The following is a 20,618-nucleotide window of genomic DNA, read 5'->3' on the forward strand; positions in this document are numbered from 1 at the left end:
GAAAGGGCCAAGCTGATTTTTTAATGGCAGTTACAATTAGTAGTCCACAAGTATTTCAGCAGTTGGTAGTTATTTAGTTCTAAAACATACCTAAGCATAAGGTGGAGGGGGAATTTGGGTGTTGGGCAGCACATTGACATGTTAGGCACATTAAAGAGCTTCTTTTGTCATGATGAAAAAATACACAAAAAGCCCCAAACTTGGGGTTAGAAGTTAGGGTGCTTAGTTTGGGTTTGGGGTTTTTTTGTTGTTTTTTTTTTTACATGGGAAGAAATAATTCTTCTGGTTCATAGAGTTTATCTCACGTGTGCAAGGCTTTAGGAGACTTGTTAGAATCAAACAAAAGGACTAAAAGACACAAACAGATGAAAACAATGAAAGTGAATCCTGATTTCCAGTGTGGCAACAGATCAGTTTGGCCCTGCCATTGATCCCCTCAGCAGAGCTATGAGGTGTAAGGAGTAGTTCTGTGCTTTTCTTCTCCAGAGGTCACAATCCCTGGCAGTCATGATTATCATAATTTTCCTTCAGATGCTCTAAAGGTTTCACAAATCAACCTCAGACATTTAGCAGAGCTTTGCAACTCACCAGCTGCCTGCAGAAGGGAATGTGAGAGGCTGACACAGAGAATGCAGAAGTGGTATTCTCTAGTAGCTGATAATGGAAAACAAAGTGAAAGAACTCCTGAGTTCTTTTGAATCTTATCTGGATATGTTTCTTTGACAAGTCCTTGAGGTATGGATGCAAAGAACTAAGAAAGGGAGACATGCCCCTGCAAGCTCAAGCAGCTGGAAGCAAAGGAAATAATTGGGAAAGTTTATTTATTTCTTTAGGTCATCGTTGAAGGTGGGTGACCTGTAATGGTCTTTGGACTGAGTCTGAATGGGCACTCTTGAATTCTTTCATGAGTGAAGTAATGTTAATGCAAACTTGTAAAAGTGTGGGTACATTGTACACCTGCAGTGCTAAAACCCTGAAAGGTTGCCAGGAAGCTACCAATTTGCTGAATACTTAGAACTGAGATAATTTAAAATATAGTAATGATAATAAATGTAAAAAGCTGTTTAATGACTGCAAAATTCAGTTTGTGCTTCTGAGAGGCCTTTTATGTGTTTTATTTGACCTAAGAGATTTGAAGAATATGCAATAAACTGAGAGCCCCTGTGGCCCTTAGTGTTTGGGTTTGGTTTTGTTTGGTGTCCTTCCAGATGAGTGTTCCCTTAACAACGGTGGGTGTAGCCATCAATGTTCTGTGGTTCCTGGAGGAAGAATCGTGTGCTCCTGCCCTGCAGGATTCAGCCTTGGAGCAGACAATAAAACCTGTGAGGTTGTGGATTATTGTACCAAGCACCTGAAGTGCAGCCAAGTCTGTGAGCAGCATAAAAGCACCGTCAAGTGCTCGTGCTACGAGGGCTGGAGGCTCAGTAAGGATGGCGAGAGCTGCGTCAGTACTGGTGAGCTGAACTTCACTCTGCTCAATCTGCCACATGTTAACAGCTGTTATGCTCACTTAGAGAGAAGTTATTTCCTTTCTTGATAGACAGAAATACAGGCTTACATTAGCCACCTGTGGGGCTGATGAGTTCTTCAGATGGCTGTTAAAGCTGTCCTGTCCTGAGGCCTTGATGAAGGAGCATTGTGGTACTGCTGTGCGGCTTGCAAGAGTTCCCACCAGTGATAACACCACAACTTCTCTGACTTTGACATTTGGTACAGTTTTTATGTGTGATTAACATGCATGGAGGGGTATGTGAGTGTGTGTATATACAGGGAATATGGAGAATTCACAGAACCAAGAATGGTAGGGGATGGAAGGGATCTTCAGAGATCATCCAGTCCAACCCCGCTGCCAGAGCAGCATCGCCCAGGGCAGGTCACACAGGAACACATCCAGGTGGGTTTGGAAAGTCTCCAGAGAAGGAGACTCAACAACCTCTCTGGGCAGCCTGGCTTCAGGGCTCCAGCACCCTCCATGTGTTGAAGTGGAACTTCCTGGGTTCCAGCTTGTCCTTGTTGTTGCTTGTCCAAACAGAGCCTGGCACCTTCATCCTGACACCCACCCCTCAGATACTTACACACATTGAGAAAACCCTCTCTCAGTCATCTCCTCTCCAGACTGAACAACCCCAGGCCTCTCAGTCTCTCTTCCTAATAGATGCCCTAGTCCCTTCATCATCCTCATAGCTCTCCACTGGACTCTTTACAGCAGCTCCCTGTCTCTCTTGAATTGGGGATGCCAATATTTGGAAGCAATGGGTCAGTCTGTGACATCATCATAATGATCTGCATTACCTGAGAGTTCAGCAGTCTAATTCTGATTGTGCACACACACACATCAAACAACAGCTGTTAGCAACTGCTGTCTGTTGGCATTCACAACTGTAGCTCTTTTTTCACCTATGGTATTGTGGTACTTGTTTTCTGATGCCAGTAAGCCTCACTAATCAAGAAGCAAACCACCTTAATGCAAAGTAGGAGAGAGAATGCATTCCCTCATTGTCACAGTTGATAGGGACTGGACCATGAGTAAGAAATTGTTAGCTGTGTCTTCCTCAGGTGCAGTGCTCTGTAAAACACAAACACATCTGTGCAATGTGCACTCTTAACCATCCTTACCCTCTTCTAGGGAGGTAAACATAGCATTGGGTTTGCTGTTAAAAATTTCAACCTAGGAGTCTTTGATATTTGTCTTTATTATCTGTATTCCTTGATATTATCATTTCAGAGCAGAAATATCTCCCCACATGTCTCTAATTTATTTGAATAATTTAAAATTGAATAGATATCAAGATTAAGGGCTAATACACCTCTGCTGTGAGGCCAGGCTGAGGGAGCTGGAGGTGTTCAGCCTGGAGAAGAGAAGGCTCCAGGGGGACCTTAGAGCTGCCTGCCAGGACCTGAAGGGATCCTGCAGGAAGGCTGCAGAGGGACTTTTGCTGAGGGTGTCTAGAGACAGGCCAAGGGGGAATGGTTTGAAGCTGAGGCAGAGCAGGGTTAGAGTGGAGCTGAGGAAGAAGTTCTTGAGGAGAAGAGTGGTGAGAGTCTGGCACAGGCTGCCCAGGGAGGCTGTGGCTGCCTCCTGCCTGGGAGTGTTGCAGACCAGGTTGGATGAGACCTTGAGCAGCTGAGTCTGGTTGAGAGATGTCCCTGGGCATGGTGGGGAGGTTGGAGGAGATGAGCTCTGAGCTTCCTTCCACCCTGAGCCATTCTGTGATTAAGGTATTCTTGATTCATTCTCAGTGTTTCCTCAGATGGTTCACTTGAAGAAATTCTGAATCAGTAAGCTTGCAGTAAAAGCCCAAGTTTCCTATTGCTGCTCACCTGAAATCATCCAGTAGTTAGCAGCCTAAGTAATGGTCTCTTTTGTTTTTCTTTTTTCTTTTTTTTTTCCCAGAAAAAGCCAATTCCAATATTTCTGCTTTGGTAATGTTTGAGCTAATTATTCATGTTAGAACTTCCTCAGAGTAGTAATAATGGCCTTAATTTACTTATGGCCAAAATATCTTACTGAATGTAATAAACCCAACGTTTCTCATTACAAACCCATGAATCATCAACATGAGTTTGATGTCATGGATGTCCTCTTAAAGAGCTTGTAGCAAATGCTCAGGAATTGCACATCTTGCCTTGGAGCTGTTTTTTTCTGGTTCATTAAGAATGTGGTTTTCATTCATCAGACTGCAATAACTGTTGGTACAATCATCTCTTGTTGTGGCTTTGTGTTCCTCTAATTGTTATGACCATATTTAAATAGTTACTGCTGTGCTCATGAAAAGTCCCTCTGTAGACTTCTTGTAGGATCCCTTCAGGTCCTGGCAGGCAGCTGTAAGGTCCCCATCTGGAGTCTTCTCCAGGCTGAACACTCCCAGCTCCCTCAGCCTGTCCTCACAGCAGAGCTGCTCCAGCCCTTGGATCATCTTTGTGGCCTCCTCTGGACCCTCTTCAGCAGCTCTGTGTCCTCCTTCTGCTGAGGACACCAGAACTAGAGGCTGTAATCAATGCTGTCCTAAGCTGCAATAACAATATATAATATGACATCTGCTTTTATAATAACCAATCATTGTAGTAACTAATAATTTTAATTTGAATAACACATTAAGTAGCAGGAGAGGTCTCTGGTACTTTAGCTGTGGAGTGTGAACAGTGTTGTAGTGAAGTGAGCACAATTTTGCTCTCATTTGTGAATGTGCTAGCCTCCCAGTGTCTCTGTGCATGAGATCTTAAATGAACATAAGAAGAGTTCAAAGTCATCTTGTGAAGATAAACAGCACCCCAAATACCAAACTACTTCAATAATGCCACTTGGTGTAAAGTCATTCTTAAAATAGCCTTAGTGATTTAAAAAGCCTTGAGCCAGGAGTAGGTGTGCATTATATTAGAGCAGTAACTCATAGTCCCCTTTCCAGCAGAAAAAAAGAATTACTCAGATGAAAATTATTACCTTAGTGTTAGCTACATTATTTTTTGCTATCTAAAACAGCACTTTTTTGGTAAGCAATCAAAGCTTTAGCAATGATGTGTAAAGTTGGCATGCAGCACTTCCCTTTTTCAAAGGACTGTAAAAAACATTTGCTGGAGTGTCCACCAGGAGTCTAATGGGGATCTGAATGCTGGGAGTGCAGTAATGGATGGAAGTTTTGATTCTGAGGGCATCTCAGAAGGAAACAGAGTGCTTGTCAGAAGAGCCTAATGAATTGCCAGAGAGATGTAATGAGTTATGGAATAACAAGGACATAGAAATGAATTGCCTGAACTGAGCAATGCTTTCCTTTTTCAGTGTCACTTTTAGTGTCTTTGGCAATGTCTTTCTCTTTGCTTCCCCTGCCCTCCCCTTGTTTCTGCTTGCATTCTCTTCATTCCTTGAGGGGTTTAGGAGGTGCTGCTGTTTTTTCTCTCTGAGAGTTCCTTGACTTTCCACATCTCTTGTTTCCACCTAGTGTGATTTTTGCTGTTCTGGCACCTGTCCTGTGACCCTGCTGGCTTCTCAAAGACCAAACGTTTCACTTCTGTTTAACTGTGTATTGATTTGACTTAAAGTGTGCTACAGAGCTCCATTATACAGATAGAAAATTAATATAAATTACATCTCTTTTCATGCTCTCTCTTTGCTAGTTTGTCTTAAAGCACATGTCAAAATAAGTTGTGCTGATTTATTGCACTTGACTTCTTTTTAGATGATAATAAGCACAGAAAAATAATGCAGGTTAAAAAAACAAAAACACCAAGCCAAGACATTCTTGAAAGATATTTTAATTCCATGCTTATGTTCAGCCTTAAAGAATTTGGTGTAATGAAAGATGGATTCTGAAACACTTAGCTTAGCATTAATCTGAATTCATATCTTTGCATTGTTTTGGGAAGGTGTTACAGTTTAGAACTAGATTTTAGTTGTGAACAGAATTCGGACAGTCCAAGGAGTGGAGGAAAGAGGGGGGAGGGGAACCTCAGCATGTGACCTGATAATTTCAATTCAAATGTTAAATGAAGTGGATTTACTTTGCCTTACATGTATTTTCCTATGCATTTCTCACTGTTGGTTTCTGTTCTTAAATATTGTACCTTGAAGCTCTAAAAGATCCCAATGAACTTTTCTCCTTTTTATCATAGAATCACAGAATTGTTAGGGTTGGAAGGGACCTCAAGGATCATCCAGTTCTGACCCCCCTGCCATGGGCAGGGACACCCCAGGGGGGTTGTGGAGTCTCCTTCTCTGGAGACATTCAAAACCCACCTGGATGCATTCCTCTGCAGACTGCCCTGAGTGATCCTGCCCTGGCAGAGGGGTTGGATCTGATGATCTCTTGAGGTCCCTTCCAACCTCTGATATACTGTGATACCTCACACTAGATCAGGTTGCTCAGAGCCACATCCAGCCTGGCTGCAAAAACCTTCAGGGATGAGGCTTCCACCACCTCCCTGGGCAACCTGTGCCAGTGTCTCACCACCCTCATGGGGAAGAACTTCTTCCTAACATCCAATCTGAATCTCCCCATTTCCAGTTTTGCTCCATTCCCCCCAGTCCTATCACTCCCTGTCACCCTAAGAAGTCCCTCCCCAGCTTTCTTGTAGCCCCCTTCAGATACTGGCAGGCCACAACAAGATCTCCTGAGAGCCTTCTCTTCTCCAGGCTGAACAACAACTTGGTAAATTGCAGGGTAGGTTATGCAGCTTAAGTTAGGCTTCTGCTTTGAATGAAAATCCCCATCCAACATAGCACAGATTTATTAGGTCTCTTTTGTTTTCCATTGTGATATTAATTACTGACAACCATAACAGCAGCTGCTGATGATGTCCATCATGTGTGTTCTTCTGCATCGGAGTGGCCTAAAATCCCCCTAGCCTGTGATCTCCTGCAGAATAGCTGCCAATTTGCTGGGAGCTGGGAGATGCCATGAAAGTGTTTCTGAGGTTTAGCTAAGTGATGCTTGTGAAACAGCTGCTAATGTCCCTGATCCTGCTCTTCATTATGTTACTTAACTTCTGCAGAGCTTTGAAAAATTGCCTTTGCAGAGTCATTCATTGCTTTAACAAATAGGAGGATCCTTTGGAGAGTCCAAGCTGCGTTCTGAACAACCACTTCAAGAGCAGAAAGAGCTCTGCTGAGGCACCTGATTAACTTAGAACATCACAGATCATTTCCTCTGTGTGCAGTGGTTAGCAAGAGAAGAACATGAAATTGATCTTTTAGAAAAGAAGTCTATAAGCATCCTCTGGTGATAACTTGTGGAACTTTGTGATTATTGTGGAAGAGCAATGCAGTATTGCCTGCTGCTCTAAATTGCAAATAAAAAAAAGGGGGGGTATATAAAATAGAGGTTTGATTGTATGCAAAACAAACAAGCTAAAAAGCTGCTTTGACACAGCAAAAGATGGGTGTGGAAAGCTGTCTTTAATCAAGTGGATATACTGAATTTATTGAGTGGTGTAAAGAACCAGGGTTTTGTTTCTTATTTTATGAACACAACTCTTGATTTAAAAAAATAAATTAAAATTTAAAATCCTGATTGCAGATATGTGAGAACTATAACAACAAACTCACTTTCCTATTGTGCCTGACCTGTGCAGAGTGCTTTTACAGTTCTTGTGTATCAGAGAATCACATAATTGTTTGGGTTGGGAAAGTGCTTTAAGATCATCAAGTCCGACCCTCACACTAACACCACCATGGCCACTAAACCATGGCCCCAAGTGTCATGGCTACAGGTTTCTGGAATGCCTTCAGGGATGGGGACTCCACCACCTCCCTGGGCAGCCTGTTCCAATCCCTGACCACTCTTGCAGGAAAGCAATTTTTCCTGATGCCCAACTGAACCCTGTCCTGGCACAATTTCAGACCATTTCCTCTTCTATCAAGCTGACCCCAGGAAGAAGAGCCCAACCCCAACATCACTTCAGCCTCCTTTCAGGAAGCTGTAGAGAGCAATGAGGCTCCTCTTCTCCCACTTCCCTCAGCTGCTCTTCCCCAGCACTGTTCTCCAGACCCTTCCCCAGCTTTGTTGCCCTTCTCTGGACATGCTCCAGGACCTTGATGTCTTTCTTGGAGTGAAGGGGACAAAACCAAACCCACTGTTCGAGATGTGGCCTCACCAGTGTTGAGTGCAAGGGCAGGATGACGTCCCTGCTTCTGCTGGCCCGATTCTTCCTGATCCAGGCCAGGATGCTGGTGGCCTTCTTGGTCACCTGAGCAAATACACCATTTGATACAAGCCCACAGGAGCAAATAAGCTACCATTAACTGCCTGCCAAAGCAATACCTTGGGTGGTGGTCAGGTTTGTGAGGGGATGTATCAATGAGCACAGAAAATGTTCATTTCCTTACTTGGCACTTTGGGGTGAGGTTTGTTTTGAAGCACTTCAGTTGAAAACAGAAGGTAAATGATAGAAAATTGCAAAGGTGCTCTCTCTGTTTTGTGTTACTGACTGGATTGTCCTCTAACCTGTGAGTTACAGGAAGTCTGTGGGACTGCAAATGTGTTTGAAGGTCTCCTTATCAGAAGATGAATTGTTTTAATCATCTTTCTCCTGATAAAGTATCCTGTTGTTCTTATTCCCCTTGTCCCTGGTGTCACTCTGTGACAGCGTCTCCCTCATGATTCCTTTGCAATGTGTGATTTTTCTGCTTCCAGATCCCTTTGAGGCTTTCATCATTTTTTCTATTCGGCACGAGATTCGAAAAATTGATCTTCACAAACGTGACTACAGCCTCTTGGTGCCTGGTTTAAGAAACACAATAGCACTGGATTTTCATTTTGGACAGAGTTTGCTTTATTGGACAGATGTGGTAGAGGACAAAATTTACAGAGGCAAGCTCTCTGACACTGGAGGTATGAATTCAATCTTGTAAGAACAGCTGCAGGGTTGGACCTCATGAGCTCTAGCTAAGCTGCCTTCCACAGAAATGGAGTTTAGGATGGTACTCTGCCTTTAGAAAGGGGAATATCTACACTGTGCATGATAAGGAACTAGAAAAAAGAGTTCTTGTCATAAAGGTTTCCTTTTATGGCTAGAGAGAGCAGGAAGTGGCAGATGCCAAGGGCTGATGTTTCTTCCTGGTCCAATGAGTGCCAGAGCAGGATCACCCCACTCTGCACAGGAATGCATCCAGGAGGGTTTGGAAAGTCTCCAGATAAAGAGACTCCATCACCTCACCTCTCTGGGCAGCCTGCTCCAGGGCTCTGCCCCCCTCACAGGGAAGAAGTTTTCCCTTCTGTTCCTGTGGTCTCAGCAGGGCAGAGCCAGAGGGGCAGGAGAACCTCCCTATCCCTGCTGGCCACACTTCTCTTGCTGCACCCCAGGATGCCATTGGCTCCCTTGGCCATCAAGGGCACATTGCTGTCCCATGCAGAACTTGCTGCCCACCAGCACTCCAAGATCTTTCTGAATGGAGCTGCTTTCCAGCAGGGCAGCTCCTGACCTGTGCTGGTGCCTGGTGTTACTCCTCCTCAGATGCAGGACCCTGCACTTGTCCTTATTGAATTTCACGAGGTTTGCCTGCAGCCAGCTCTCAGCCTGTCCAGATCTTGTTGGATGTCTGCACAGCCTGACAGGGATCAGCCACCCCCCTTCAGTTTTGTATCATCATATGACGAGTTTTGTATCATCATATGATGATCTTCTGTGTCCTTGTTCACTCTGTCAGACTCTGTATTAATTATTTAAGACTTTTTTTTCCCCCTTTTTCCTTCCCCCCCCAGGTGTCAGTGCCGTAGAAGTGGTAGTACAGCATGGCCTGGCCACACCTGAAGGCCTTACTGTGGACTGGATAGCAGGAAACATCTACTGGATAGACAGCAACTTGGACCAAATTGAAGTAGCAAAACTAGATGGCACTTTGAGAACAACACTGATAGCAGGAGCTATGGAACACCCAAGGGCTATTGCTTTGGACCCCAGATATGGGTAATTATAAAAAGTTTACTTTTTCATGTTGCAAAGGATTTTAAGCTTGATTTTGTTTGTTTGATGTGAGTTATGGTTCCTCATTTATCATTAATAGTCAATCAAAGTATATTTGGAGTGAAATGATGTCTATTATTAGTGTGTTTTGCCTCAATGAAATGGGTTAAGAAAAAGGTAATTTGGGAGACAAAGGGAACTATTGTTAGCAGATTGCTTCCCTTGGTCTGCTGTTGTTTCATTTCATTTTTTGCTGTGGAGGTATCCATTGGAGACTTCAATCTAACCTTCCCATATGGAGGATGGACAGGTTTAGTTATTCCTGAGACAATTCACCTCACTTAGGGATTAATTGTTTGTTGGGAATATAGAACATAAAATACAGCTTAGACTAAAATACTTTTCATGGTTGGTTCTTCCTCATTCAAGTGGAGCTAAAGCTTTTCAACTTCTGTCAGTACTTTCTCTACCTGTTCCTGAGGAATACTCTATAAACTGGAATGTTCTTAATCCTAAGTAACAGAGTATGGCAGATTCAGCCTGCTATCATAAGTATGTATTTTATCTAATGCCTGCCATAATTAAATAAAAAGTCATAATTAGGTGCTTTCAAAAATATTTTTTGTATGAAAAAAATACTTTTTGTATGAAAAAAATACTTTTTATATGTTTAAATTAAAATGTGGTCTGGCTTTGGTACTGTGCTAGCACAATAAAAAACTGGTTGCCAGCAGTGTCATTTTAGCAATCAAATGTATTTGACAATTCCATTTTTTAAATCTTCGCAGGAAAAAAGAAATCAAAACAAAACCAAAAAACAACAACAAAATGAAGCAAGCAAACAAAGAAAGCACAAAACAAGCAAACAAAAAATAACCAACCAAAAAACCCCCAAACTCCAAACCAACCAAAACCCCACAAATGAACAGGAACTGGCTACCCAGGGAGGTGGTGACTTGGCAGTGCAGGGATAATGGTTGGACTACATCTTAGAAGTCTTTTCCAGGCTAAACAATTCTGTGATATCACAATTTTTTACCTTTATCCTTTATTATTTAAATGTAGGATGATTTGTACTCCTGGACACTAAATGGAGAGGAACCTTGTTAGAATGTGTGTTCAGGACAGAAGCTGTCTGATACTACTTGTCAAAACCATTATTACAGTCTGAGTCTCTGCAGTTAACTCTTTATAACTACTTAAAAGACTTCATCTCGAAGGTGTTCTTTTCCTTTAGCAAGTAAAGAGGAGTTTGTTGTTGTAAAACTAATCAGCTGAAAGCATTTAGAGTGTGACTTGTGGTGCCACTGCTGCTGTTACTTAACAAGAAACCTCTTTGGCTGTACATCACAAAGCTCTCCCTCTGGGGGAAAATAATAAAAAAAGGAGATGGTACAGAACAGAGAGAGCAGCCCCCACACCACTTCTTGGCAGGTGTTTTAGCAAGACTGATCTGTGTGAAATTTGTTAGTGATGTAACCAAATTCTAGAGGTCTTCCTTGGAACATTTCACAAGGAATGGAAATCTCTAGTTTAGCCTGGGCCTGAATCCCAGCTGCCTCAAATCACCTTTTCTCCCCTCCCCAGCCTCTTCACCTGTGAATTGCTTTCAAAGGCTGTCATTATAATTCATTGTTTTTCATGAGCTGGGTTTCTAGTTCTAGAAGCCAAGCTGTTGCTTGTATTAAGGGACATAAAAAAGGGAACAGCAGTAAGTTTCTAGTTCTTAAAAAGCTTGGTGAGTTTCATGATTGCTCTACCACTGCTAATGAAATATTGCCTCCATGCTACCCTGCTGCTCCCAGGGTTTTCTACAGTTGCCCCAATTAATCAATCTTCATTCCATTCATTTAAAACATGTGGATCTTTGAACTTTTTTTTCTCCAGCTATTGCCTTACTGAACCATTTCAGATTATTCTTAGTGCTTTAATATTTTCTTATGTCCTTCTTTTCCTTTCCCTCTGATCAGAATCCTGTTTTGGACAGACTGGGATGCAAATTTTCCTCGCATCGAGTCTGCTTCCATGAGTGGAGCAGAAAGAAAGATCATATATAAGGATATGGACACTGGAGCCTGGCCTAATGGCCTCACTGTCGATCACTTTGAGAAAAGAATAGTATGGACAGATGCCAGGTAAAGTGATGAAAGGGTTCTTATGATCAGTGTGCACACAGGAGCGTGAACTGGAGTGTGAGAGTCGTGTGGTGCTGTGCATTGTGTGCCTGAAGCCTGCTGCAGGCAGGATCTACCTTTCTTTAATTACATTGCTATCATATGTCACTGCTTCTTGGGCTGTACCAGCAGAATTTACTGGCCCTGCCCAGGCTTCTCAGGCATCTCATGGTGCCTGAGACACCCTGGCCATGGCCCCAAGAGCTTGGCCCCTGCCTTGGTGAGACCCCACTGCCTGGGAATGGGCCGTGTGGGTGCAGATCCCAACATACAGGGTGACTTCCTGGCCTGGCCCTGTCTTGTCACTGCAGACCTCTCTGCTGGCTTGGACCCTTGCTTGAACCTGGCTGTGCCTGCTCTTCTCTCCTGTGGTGTGGGCAGTGGGATGTGTCCCTAGACAGTGAAGCTTCTGCCTCTGCCAGCTGTAGTATCATCCCTGGCTCCCTCTGCCCACCTGTCATCCCTGACACTTGTTCATGAACCCAAGCTATTGCCCTCTTTTTTCCCATAACTTATCTGAGTGGAAACTCATTTCCTTGCTGTGTTCTCACAGCATGGAGGTAAATTTGATTTTGAAAGCAGTACACAAGCAAACCTGTATTCTGTATCCTTAGTTAATTGCATTCCCATCAATAATTGATCTCTGAAGTTAGGGACTAAGCTGTACACATTCTCTGGTGTTACCAGGATGTAAGAATGAAGTGTTTTCAAGACATTCTGCAGCAATGCCACATGGTTTTCATGGAACCTTAACTGAGGGGTTGTCTTGTAGGTCGGATGCCATTTACTCTGCCTTGTATGATGGGACCAGCATGATAGAAATCATTCGGGGGCATGAATATCTTTCTCATCCCTTTGCTGTCTCCTTGTATGGGAGTGAAGTCTATTGGACAGACTGGAGGACCAACACACTTGCAAAAGCCAATAAGTGGACTGGCCAAAATGTCAGTGTAATACAAAAAACAAGTGCTCAGCCTTTTGACCTTCAGATCTACCATCCGAGTCGGCAGCCACAAGGTGACTACAGAATTGTTGTTGTTACCAAGTGGGGGTGGGAGGGTGTGTGTGGGGTGGATTTCTTTTAACATACAAACACCTGTGCATGAATTTGCCTTGAAGTGACAATTCTTAAATGCTGTATTTAGCACTTCTAGCGTTCCCTGGGTGGTCATAGAATCTGGATTCAAACCAGAAGCTCCATGGGATGAGTGGCTGTGAACATTGCCCACCTGGACTCTTGTTGATGTGTTACAAGTACAGTGCAGACCACCTGTACTGAAAAGGCTTCCAAGTTACTTGTTTTTTGACCCACAGTAACTAGTCTGAAGGAGCTAAACACACAACAGTGTTAACTGTCTTTCTTTTGCTCCTCTCTAGGGGATGATTAATTTTTTTCTGGGAAATGAACTCTGGGTACAGTCCTTAGTTCCAAAGATTCACTTCATGCTGTAGTTTGTCTTAATTTATTCATTCACTTGCCTGTCTCTATTTGCTTCTCAGTCTTCTTGTTCATTCTTAGGACTGCATAATAGATTCCACCATGCAGGCTGCTACCTTTCTACCTACATAGCCCCAGCTGGATGTTGTCCATCAGCTGATATTTTCCCAAAGCATATCCTCTTCACTTAACAGCTTTCATCTTCAAATAACATTTTCAATTTAACAGAGGATGTCTTCCATGGGAGAATGAGCTCATCCTGCTGTAGGCAGGAGTCTGGAGTTTAAAAACTCAAGAAGCATCAGAAGTTATGTTTGTGTGTGGCTAACAAGCTAAACTGAAAGGAAGGTCCCAGGATGTGCATTAAGTAAATAACAGGAAATTCTTTAAATGATTTCTCAATTCATTGCTTTTCCATTTTCATCTCTATCTACATTGCCATTTCTTACCAGCTTTTATAGCATAACATTTATTTACACCTGAGCACTGCTTGCACAGTCCTGGCAAGTGCATAGGCTCTGTCATCAGGTAGATAGTCCAACAGGAGTTGTGTATTCAGTAATCTTCAGCTACTATAACTTAAGATAAACCTTTGTTAATCTTGAGAATGAAAACTGTCCAGATCTTATCTGTCTGATATAATGAACTCTTCCATTTAATTCCTAATAAAAAATTCAAGAACCTGCTAGGACACAGCTCCCTGAGACAGATTTGCCGTTTCTCTTGCATAGGTAAAGATCTTAATGACTTTCTTATAATCCCATCTGAAGCATCAAAAGATTTTATCTCTGAATCTTTCAGTCAGATGGTAAATATATAGTTGAGAAAGTTTTCACTGATTTTAGTGTTCATACCCGTGAAGATTCATGAGGCCCAAGAAGGAAATCACAGAGCAGGCCATTAGTGAAACATTTACCATTTTTCTAGAGTATAATTGTACTTCCTACTTCTCTGAAGTTCCAGGATTACAAATACAGAGGCTTTATTTAACTAGAGTAAAATTATTTTCCACTATAAATTTTCTGGCTTCAATGATGGCAATACAGAGACTCTACCTAAGTATCTTGCTAATAATATGAGAAATAATTAAATCCAAATTAATTATAGAGAAGTGTGGCACATTTTCCTAGAATCCTAGAATGGCTCAGGCTGGAAGGGGCCTCACAGCTCATCTGGTCTGACCTCCCCACCATGCCCAGGGACACCTCTCAACCAGACTCAGCTGCTCAAGGTCTCATCCAACCTGGTCTGCAACACCCCCAGGCAGGAGGCAGCCACAGCCTCCCTGGGCAGCCTGTGCCAGAGTCTCACCACCCTCCTGCTGAAGAACTTCTTCCTCAGCTCCACTCTAACCCTGCTCTGCCTCAGCTTCAAACCCTTCCCCCTTGGCCTGTCTCTAGACACCCTCAGCAAAAGTCCCTCTGCAGCCTTCCTGCAGGATGCCTTCAGGTCCTGGCAGGCAGCTCTGAGGTCCCCCTGGAGCCTTCTCTTCTCCAGGCTGAGATTTTGCTGTTGGTAGCACTATCAGCTATTTGTCCAAACGAGCCTTACCTTAGACATCTATTTCCTCCTCCTGCTGACCAGTTGAGAATAGGTGAACTGAGGATCCTTAGTGCAGTGCTGACAGTTGGCAGTGTTGTCCTTCTTCCTACCAGTTGTGGCCACTTCTACCATCGTAAAAAGACTTTTTTTAGGGGGCTTTAGAGTTTCTCCTTCTCTGACCTTTCAGATGTTGAGCCCATCAAAGTTCCTGTATCCCTGGCTTGGGAATCATAAATGTTAATGGAAATAGTTGGAAAGTTTTGTTGCATGGTTGTTTGCTAGGAGTCCTTGGGCTCCTGAATCAGATGCTTGACTTCATTAGATGTGAAATAATGAGGATGTGGTGGTTATTTGAAGTAGCAATGAAGGCTGTGGTAGGATGGTGAGTAGAACAAAATGGTCCCAATTAAACTTCTGCAGTGACTTTGTTGGAAGGATACTTGGAGATCAGATCTCTCAGTAGATGCCCTATACACAATGATTTTTTGTTTTGATAGAATTAGAGCTACACTGATCTTTGGAATAAAGTTACAAGCAAAGTTGTTAATGGTATTAAAGGCTCACAGGCTGTTAGGGGTTGGAAGGGACCTCTGGAGATCATCCAGTCCAACCCCCCTGTCAGAGCAGGACCATAGAATCCAGCACAGGTCACACAGGAATGCATCCAGATGGGTCTTGAGAGTCTCCAGAGGGGGAGACTCCACAACCGCTCTGGGCAGGCTGCTCCAGTGCTCTGTGACCCTCACAGTGAAGAACTTCCTCCTCATGTTGAGGTGGAACCTCCTGTGCTGGAGTTTCTATCCATTGCCCCTTGTCCTATCCCAGGGTGCAGCTGAGCAGAGCCCGTCCCCTCCCTCTTGACCCCCAGCCCTCAGATGTTTATAAACATTTATTAAATCCCCTCTCAGTCTTCTCTTCCCCAGACTAACCACCCCCATAGCTCTCAGCCTTTCCTCACCAGGCAGTGCTCCAGTCCCTTCAGCATCCTCATAGCCCTCTGTTGGATTCTCTCCGGCAGATCCCTGTCCCTCTTGAACTGAGGATCCCAGAACTGGATGCAATATACCAGGTGTGGCCTCACCAGGGCAGTGTATTGCTGACCATTTCCAAGCCTGTTCTTAGAGAACAGAGCTCAGAACCTCTGCACAGGAGCTGGAAGGCCAGCTTGCTCGGGCCAGTCCTCCTGATGTAACCATGGTGCATGTATGTGCAGGTGTAGGCAGAGCTTAGCCAAGATGGGCAACAGTCAAGTATAAGAGGAAAACTCTGCCTAGCTAAAATCTGATGCCATGAAGGGACAGATTCAAGATGAATGGAATGTGGAGGATAAGTAGGTGCTTAGTGGATGCATATTCAAAGGTGGCAAGGGAAACTCTCATTTGTCAACTGGTGCTAGAATGTCTGAATGAGTATTTTAAGGGTTACTGGCCAACCCCCACCACCACCCTGACCACCCCTATTTTGTTTAAATAATGTGTGAGAGAGCAGTGAAGCAGCAGTGTGATGACAGTGATACATGGGCATCAGTGCACAGGGCTGCAAGGCAGGTGGATTGACAAGTAATCAGCACTGGAAATCAATTGAATCATGCAAAAGGCTGGCCAGTTGGTGAAAATGCCACTTCTGTGGGTGGCTGTAGTCAAAAGGAAAAGAGATTGGTGGAAATGATTAGCACAAGAATAAAGAACCACAGAGAGGGCAGAGTGATGCTGTGTAAATCTCTGTCCCTGCCATGCCTTGAATGCTGTGTGCAGATCACAGAAAAGATAGCCAGGGAAGCTGACAGGCTGATCAAGAGTGTGGAAAAGGGTTTTGTATGAGGACAGGTAAGCTGCTGCTGCTTGAAATACAGCTTATAGGCAGGCTGCTGTGTGATGGCAGGCTGTGAAATCAGGAGTGGCAGGGAGAGGGTGAGCAGGGAACAGCTGTGGGGTTATTCCCAGGAGAACTAGAGGGAAGTGTTAGACCAAGCAGAGGGAAATAAGAGCCAGGGTTTGGAAAGTGACAGCAAGAGCCTGGCTGTTTGCCTGCAAGAGAACCAGTTGCTGTTGGAAAGTCAAGAGGGAGCTTAGCTGTCATTGGGTGAGAGCAGTATGACAGTATGTGTGTGTGTGTATCTATGGGTATGTACACACAGCTGTGGTGCCAAGAGGCATCCTTAGGTTATGGTAGCTTACTGCTCCAATTGTGCATGCACCTGCAAACAAGTATGTCTGCTTTGTAACACCACCAGCTTGGTGTCCATGAGCTCTGAAAGGAATTGTGATGTGGACAGGTAGTAGCCAAGTTCTGCTCTCTCCTCTTCGTTGATGCTCACAGCACACTTTTAACCACTTTTAACCACAACTGAACTAAAAGGCATTTTGGTTTTGTTTTCTTCTCTATGCTCTTCTGCTTGAATTCCACACCCAGGTAGCAGCTTTGGTGCAGAAGAACACAGTGCACTACTTGCACAGAGAGACAAAATGAGGATTATTATTCCCAAGCCCTAAAGAGATCCTTGTGACAGGCAGTTGTATGGATATCAAGAGGCTGAGGTTCCACTGGAATTGCTGCTTTGCATTGGCAAATAAAGGGAGGGGTGTTTTGTAAAACATGACTGAATTCTAAATCTCACTGCAGCACTCTTAGGAATACCAGAAATGCAAGAGGTTAATCCCTAGATAACCTCCTGAGATCTCTTAAAGCATAAATGATTCTCTGATCTCCTTCAGAACGTTGTCAAAACCCTGAATTATGTTTCATGTTTGTTGGGTGGTTCATAGGGCTAGATGACTTATATTTATTGTTATTTACTGGTTTTACTGGATTTTTACTGTTTATTTACTGTTATTAATAGTCCATTAATAATTCATTTTTACCTTGAAGGACCCCTGGAACCTTCTTCACTTCAGTCTCTTTTCCTGAGCTTCACATCTGTTATCTTGCATGTGAAGTTGAGGACTTATTAAAAGAGGTCAGCCCAAGGTTTTTTACAGATCCAAGAAAAGTGATGATGTAAAATAAACATTTTTCTGTTGTAATTTTTGGGAAAGAGACAAGGAAATAAAGATAAGAATAAGCATAAGGATAGGAAGGTATTTAGCATTGTCCAATAGCAAAGAAGATATTAAGTCATCAACCATGATGAGGAAGTATTTTTAAGCTTATTGGTCCTGCTGACTTCTTGTGGGAGGTTTAAAATTGCTGACAGAGAGGGCATGGGAGGCTTCTCTTGAATAACCCTTGGAGCAGCAGGAGAAACTGTCAAGGCTGTGGGAGTGCTTGGGTGGCACCGAGTACTGCCACCCTTTGAAAGGGGCAAATGGGAGGAGGGCTTCAGGGAACCGTAAAAGCTTGTGATTTTTTTTTGGTAGAATGATGGAAGATGCTGAATTTCACTGACCTGTTCATCCAAGGTTTTGAAAGCTTCATTCTTCCTGCAGACAAGTTGGTAGCTAAAGGGTTCAGGAGTTGAGGGATAATATTAAGGAGCACACATTGCTGAGAAAGAAATGATTCAGTGAAGCAAAGCTCTGAGTCTTTGAATTTTAGTGCCTGAGTCTGAGCTAAATTTATTTCTGAAGGAAACGAATACATCAGCTTTCCCTAGTTATCTAATTACCTCTATTACAGGCTAGCACAGCGTTGGAGGAATATATTCTAAACTAATTGGGTTTGTTAATTACAAGGTTGTCTTTCTAGATTAGTTATTCCCGCTGCCTTCTTCACCACTGTTACATTTCTAAAGGGTTGTGTTGGGTTTTTTTCTTAGCAAAGGGAAGAATCAGCACTAATTTATGCTTGAGGAGTCTCTTCAGGAGTGCTCTGGAGCTGTGTGTGTGGAACAGTCAATGAAGATCATCCTAGGTTCTGTAAGACAAAGGTGTTTTCTGCATTCAGTCTTCTTTCTGCTCTTGAAAGCTGTTTTTCACACATCCTATTCAGTCAGTGAACTGTAGGAAGTGACTTGAGAACAGCCACACTTAGGAGAGGTTTGACTTTCAGAAGTAGAAACACTTTGGCTGGCTTTATCAAATTAGCTCTGCATGTTAGCTTTCCAGCTAGCATTCTGGGAGGCAGATCAAAGTGACAGGGAGCACTGCATTTACCAAAAATTGTTGCATAATCTAAGCTTTGCTTCTTCACTTCTTCCTCCTCCTCATATGAACTCTCCATTCCCTCCTGTGTTGTGTGAGGAGTAAATGCTATAAATCACAGAATGGTAGAGGCTGGAAGGGACCTCTAGAGCTCATCCAGTCCAAGCCCCCTGCCAGAGCAGGGTCACTCAGGGCAAGTCACACAGGAACACTTCCAGGTGGCTTTGGAAAGTCTCCAGAGAAGGAGACTCCACAACCTCTCTGGGCAGCCTGCTCCAGGGCTCTGCCATCCTCACAGAGAAAAAGTTTTCCCTTCTGTTCCTGTGGTACTTCCTCAGCTCCAGCTTGCCCTCAGTGCCCCTTGTGCTGTCCTTGGACATCTGTGAGCAGAGCCTGGCTCCAGCTCTGCACATCTTTAGCCCCAGCAATGAGGGCAGCCCTCAGGCTCCTCTGCTCCCAGCTCCAAGCCCCAGCTCCCTCAGCCTGGCCTCACAGGAGATGTTCCACTGCCTGCAGCAGCTCTGGGGCTCTGTGCTGGCCTCTCTTGAGCAGTTCTCTGAGGTCCTTCTTGACTTGAGGTGCCCAGAACTGGACACATTATTCCAGCTGTGGCCTCAGGAGTGCAGAGAAGAGGGGCAGGAGAAGCTCTCTGGACCTATTTCTAATCCACCCCAGGCTGCCCTTGGCCTTCTTGCCCACAAGGGTACCTTGGTGGCTCATGGCCATCCTGTTGTCCACCAGGACTCCCTGGTCCTTTTCCCCAGCACTCCTCTACAACAGATTAGCCCCAAACCTATCCTGGTCCATGGAGTTGTTCTTTCCCAGATTCAGGACTCTACTCTTGTCCTTGTTGGATTTCATTCCATTTCTCCCTGCCCAACTCTTCATCCTGTCCAGGTCTGGTTGAGTGGAAGTGCAGGCTGAGGGGTGTCAGCCACTCCTCCCAGTTTGGTGTCATCAGCACACTGGCTGACAGTGCCCTCTGTGCCCTCATCTGCAAACAGCCTGCAAAATCCTCACTGGGAGAATTCAACCAGTGGCTTCATAAAGTTGCAGTGAGAATTTTTGTGGCTATACTAGCAAAAACCCCAGCTTCTCAGGAAGACACATGCTTGGGCATGAGCTGGATGGTACCTGGGGAAAAGTGCTTAGAACAGTCCAGTTCTCAGTGAGGATGGTTTTGTCTTCAAGCAGAACTGTCACCACTTTCTCACCAAGGTAGCCTAGAGCAAACCTTAGTTTCCAGAGGTGTTTCTTATATTTTGTTTATTCCATGATTCCCTTCTAGCTCCCAACCCGTGTGCTGCTAATGAGGGCAGAGGGCCCTGTTCCCACATGTGTCTGATCAATCACAACAGAAGTGCTGCATGTGCCTGTCCACATCTGATGAAACTAGCCTCAGACAAGAAAACCTGCTTTGGTGAGTTTCCCCCCCCCAAAAAAAAAAAAATCCTGACAGTTGTGTTTGGTTCAGAATTTTGAACTGGAGCAATTGAAGCACAGCCTCCTAAAGACAATCTCTGCACTTCCTTTCCATTTTTATGTCTTAAAGGGACATCTCCTTTCTGAGACTTGCTAAATGATTCTAACATCTGAGGGGTGGGGAGCTTTGATATTTGTTACCACAGCTGTTTTTTGCTGTTGTGCATTGTATGTTAGCAAAAAAATTATCTTTGGAAAACAGAGAGGTTTGTACTGTAAAGAGCATCATCAGAAAGTGATGAGTCAGGGAAGCTGAATAACAAAAGGATGCTTAATAGCTTAAATCTCTACCTGCTCCTCTGAAGCTGCCTTGGTTTCATTTGCTGCAAGGATTAAGGAAATGAAAAGTAAACATTAGACACACAGCCTTGCAGGGAATTTTATCAACCATTACAATAAATACTTAATCTACAAAAGCTTCCAAATGTCAAATAATTGTGCCTGGTATCTGTAAATCCTTCCACTACATTGCTCTGTTCAGTGGTGATTAATAACATTTAGGAAATA

General features: G+C 43.8%; 1 protein-coding gene across 1 annotated transcript in view; it reads left to right on the top strand.

Moving 5' to 3' along the window:
* The window catches only part of LRP1B (LDL receptor related protein 1B), a 660,028-nt gene that overhangs the window by 446,895 nt on the left and 192,515 nt on the right, over positions 1 to 20,618 (top strand). The window contains exons 23-28 of the mRNA XM_054381274.1: positions 1,209 to 1,454; positions 8,127 to 8,324; positions 9,195 to 9,399; positions 11,367 to 11,531; positions 12,343 to 12,587; positions 19,918 to 20,049. Coding sequence (XP_054237249.1) covers positions 1,209 to 1,454; positions 8,127 to 8,324; positions 9,195 to 9,399; positions 11,367 to 11,531; positions 12,343 to 12,587; positions 19,918 to 20,049 — 1,191 coding nt within the window. The remainder of the gene's footprint in view (positions 1 to 1,208; positions 1,455 to 8,126; positions 8,325 to 9,194; positions 9,400 to 11,366; positions 11,532 to 12,342; positions 12,588 to 19,917; positions 20,050 to 20,618) is intronic.

This window comes from Indicator indicator, chromosome 5 (genome assembly GCF_027791375.1).
Source record: "Indicator indicator isolate 239-I01 chromosome 5, UM_Iind_1.1, whole genome shotgun sequence".
NCBI lineage: Eukaryota > Metazoa > Chordata > Aves > Piciformes > Indicatoridae > Indicator > Indicator indicator.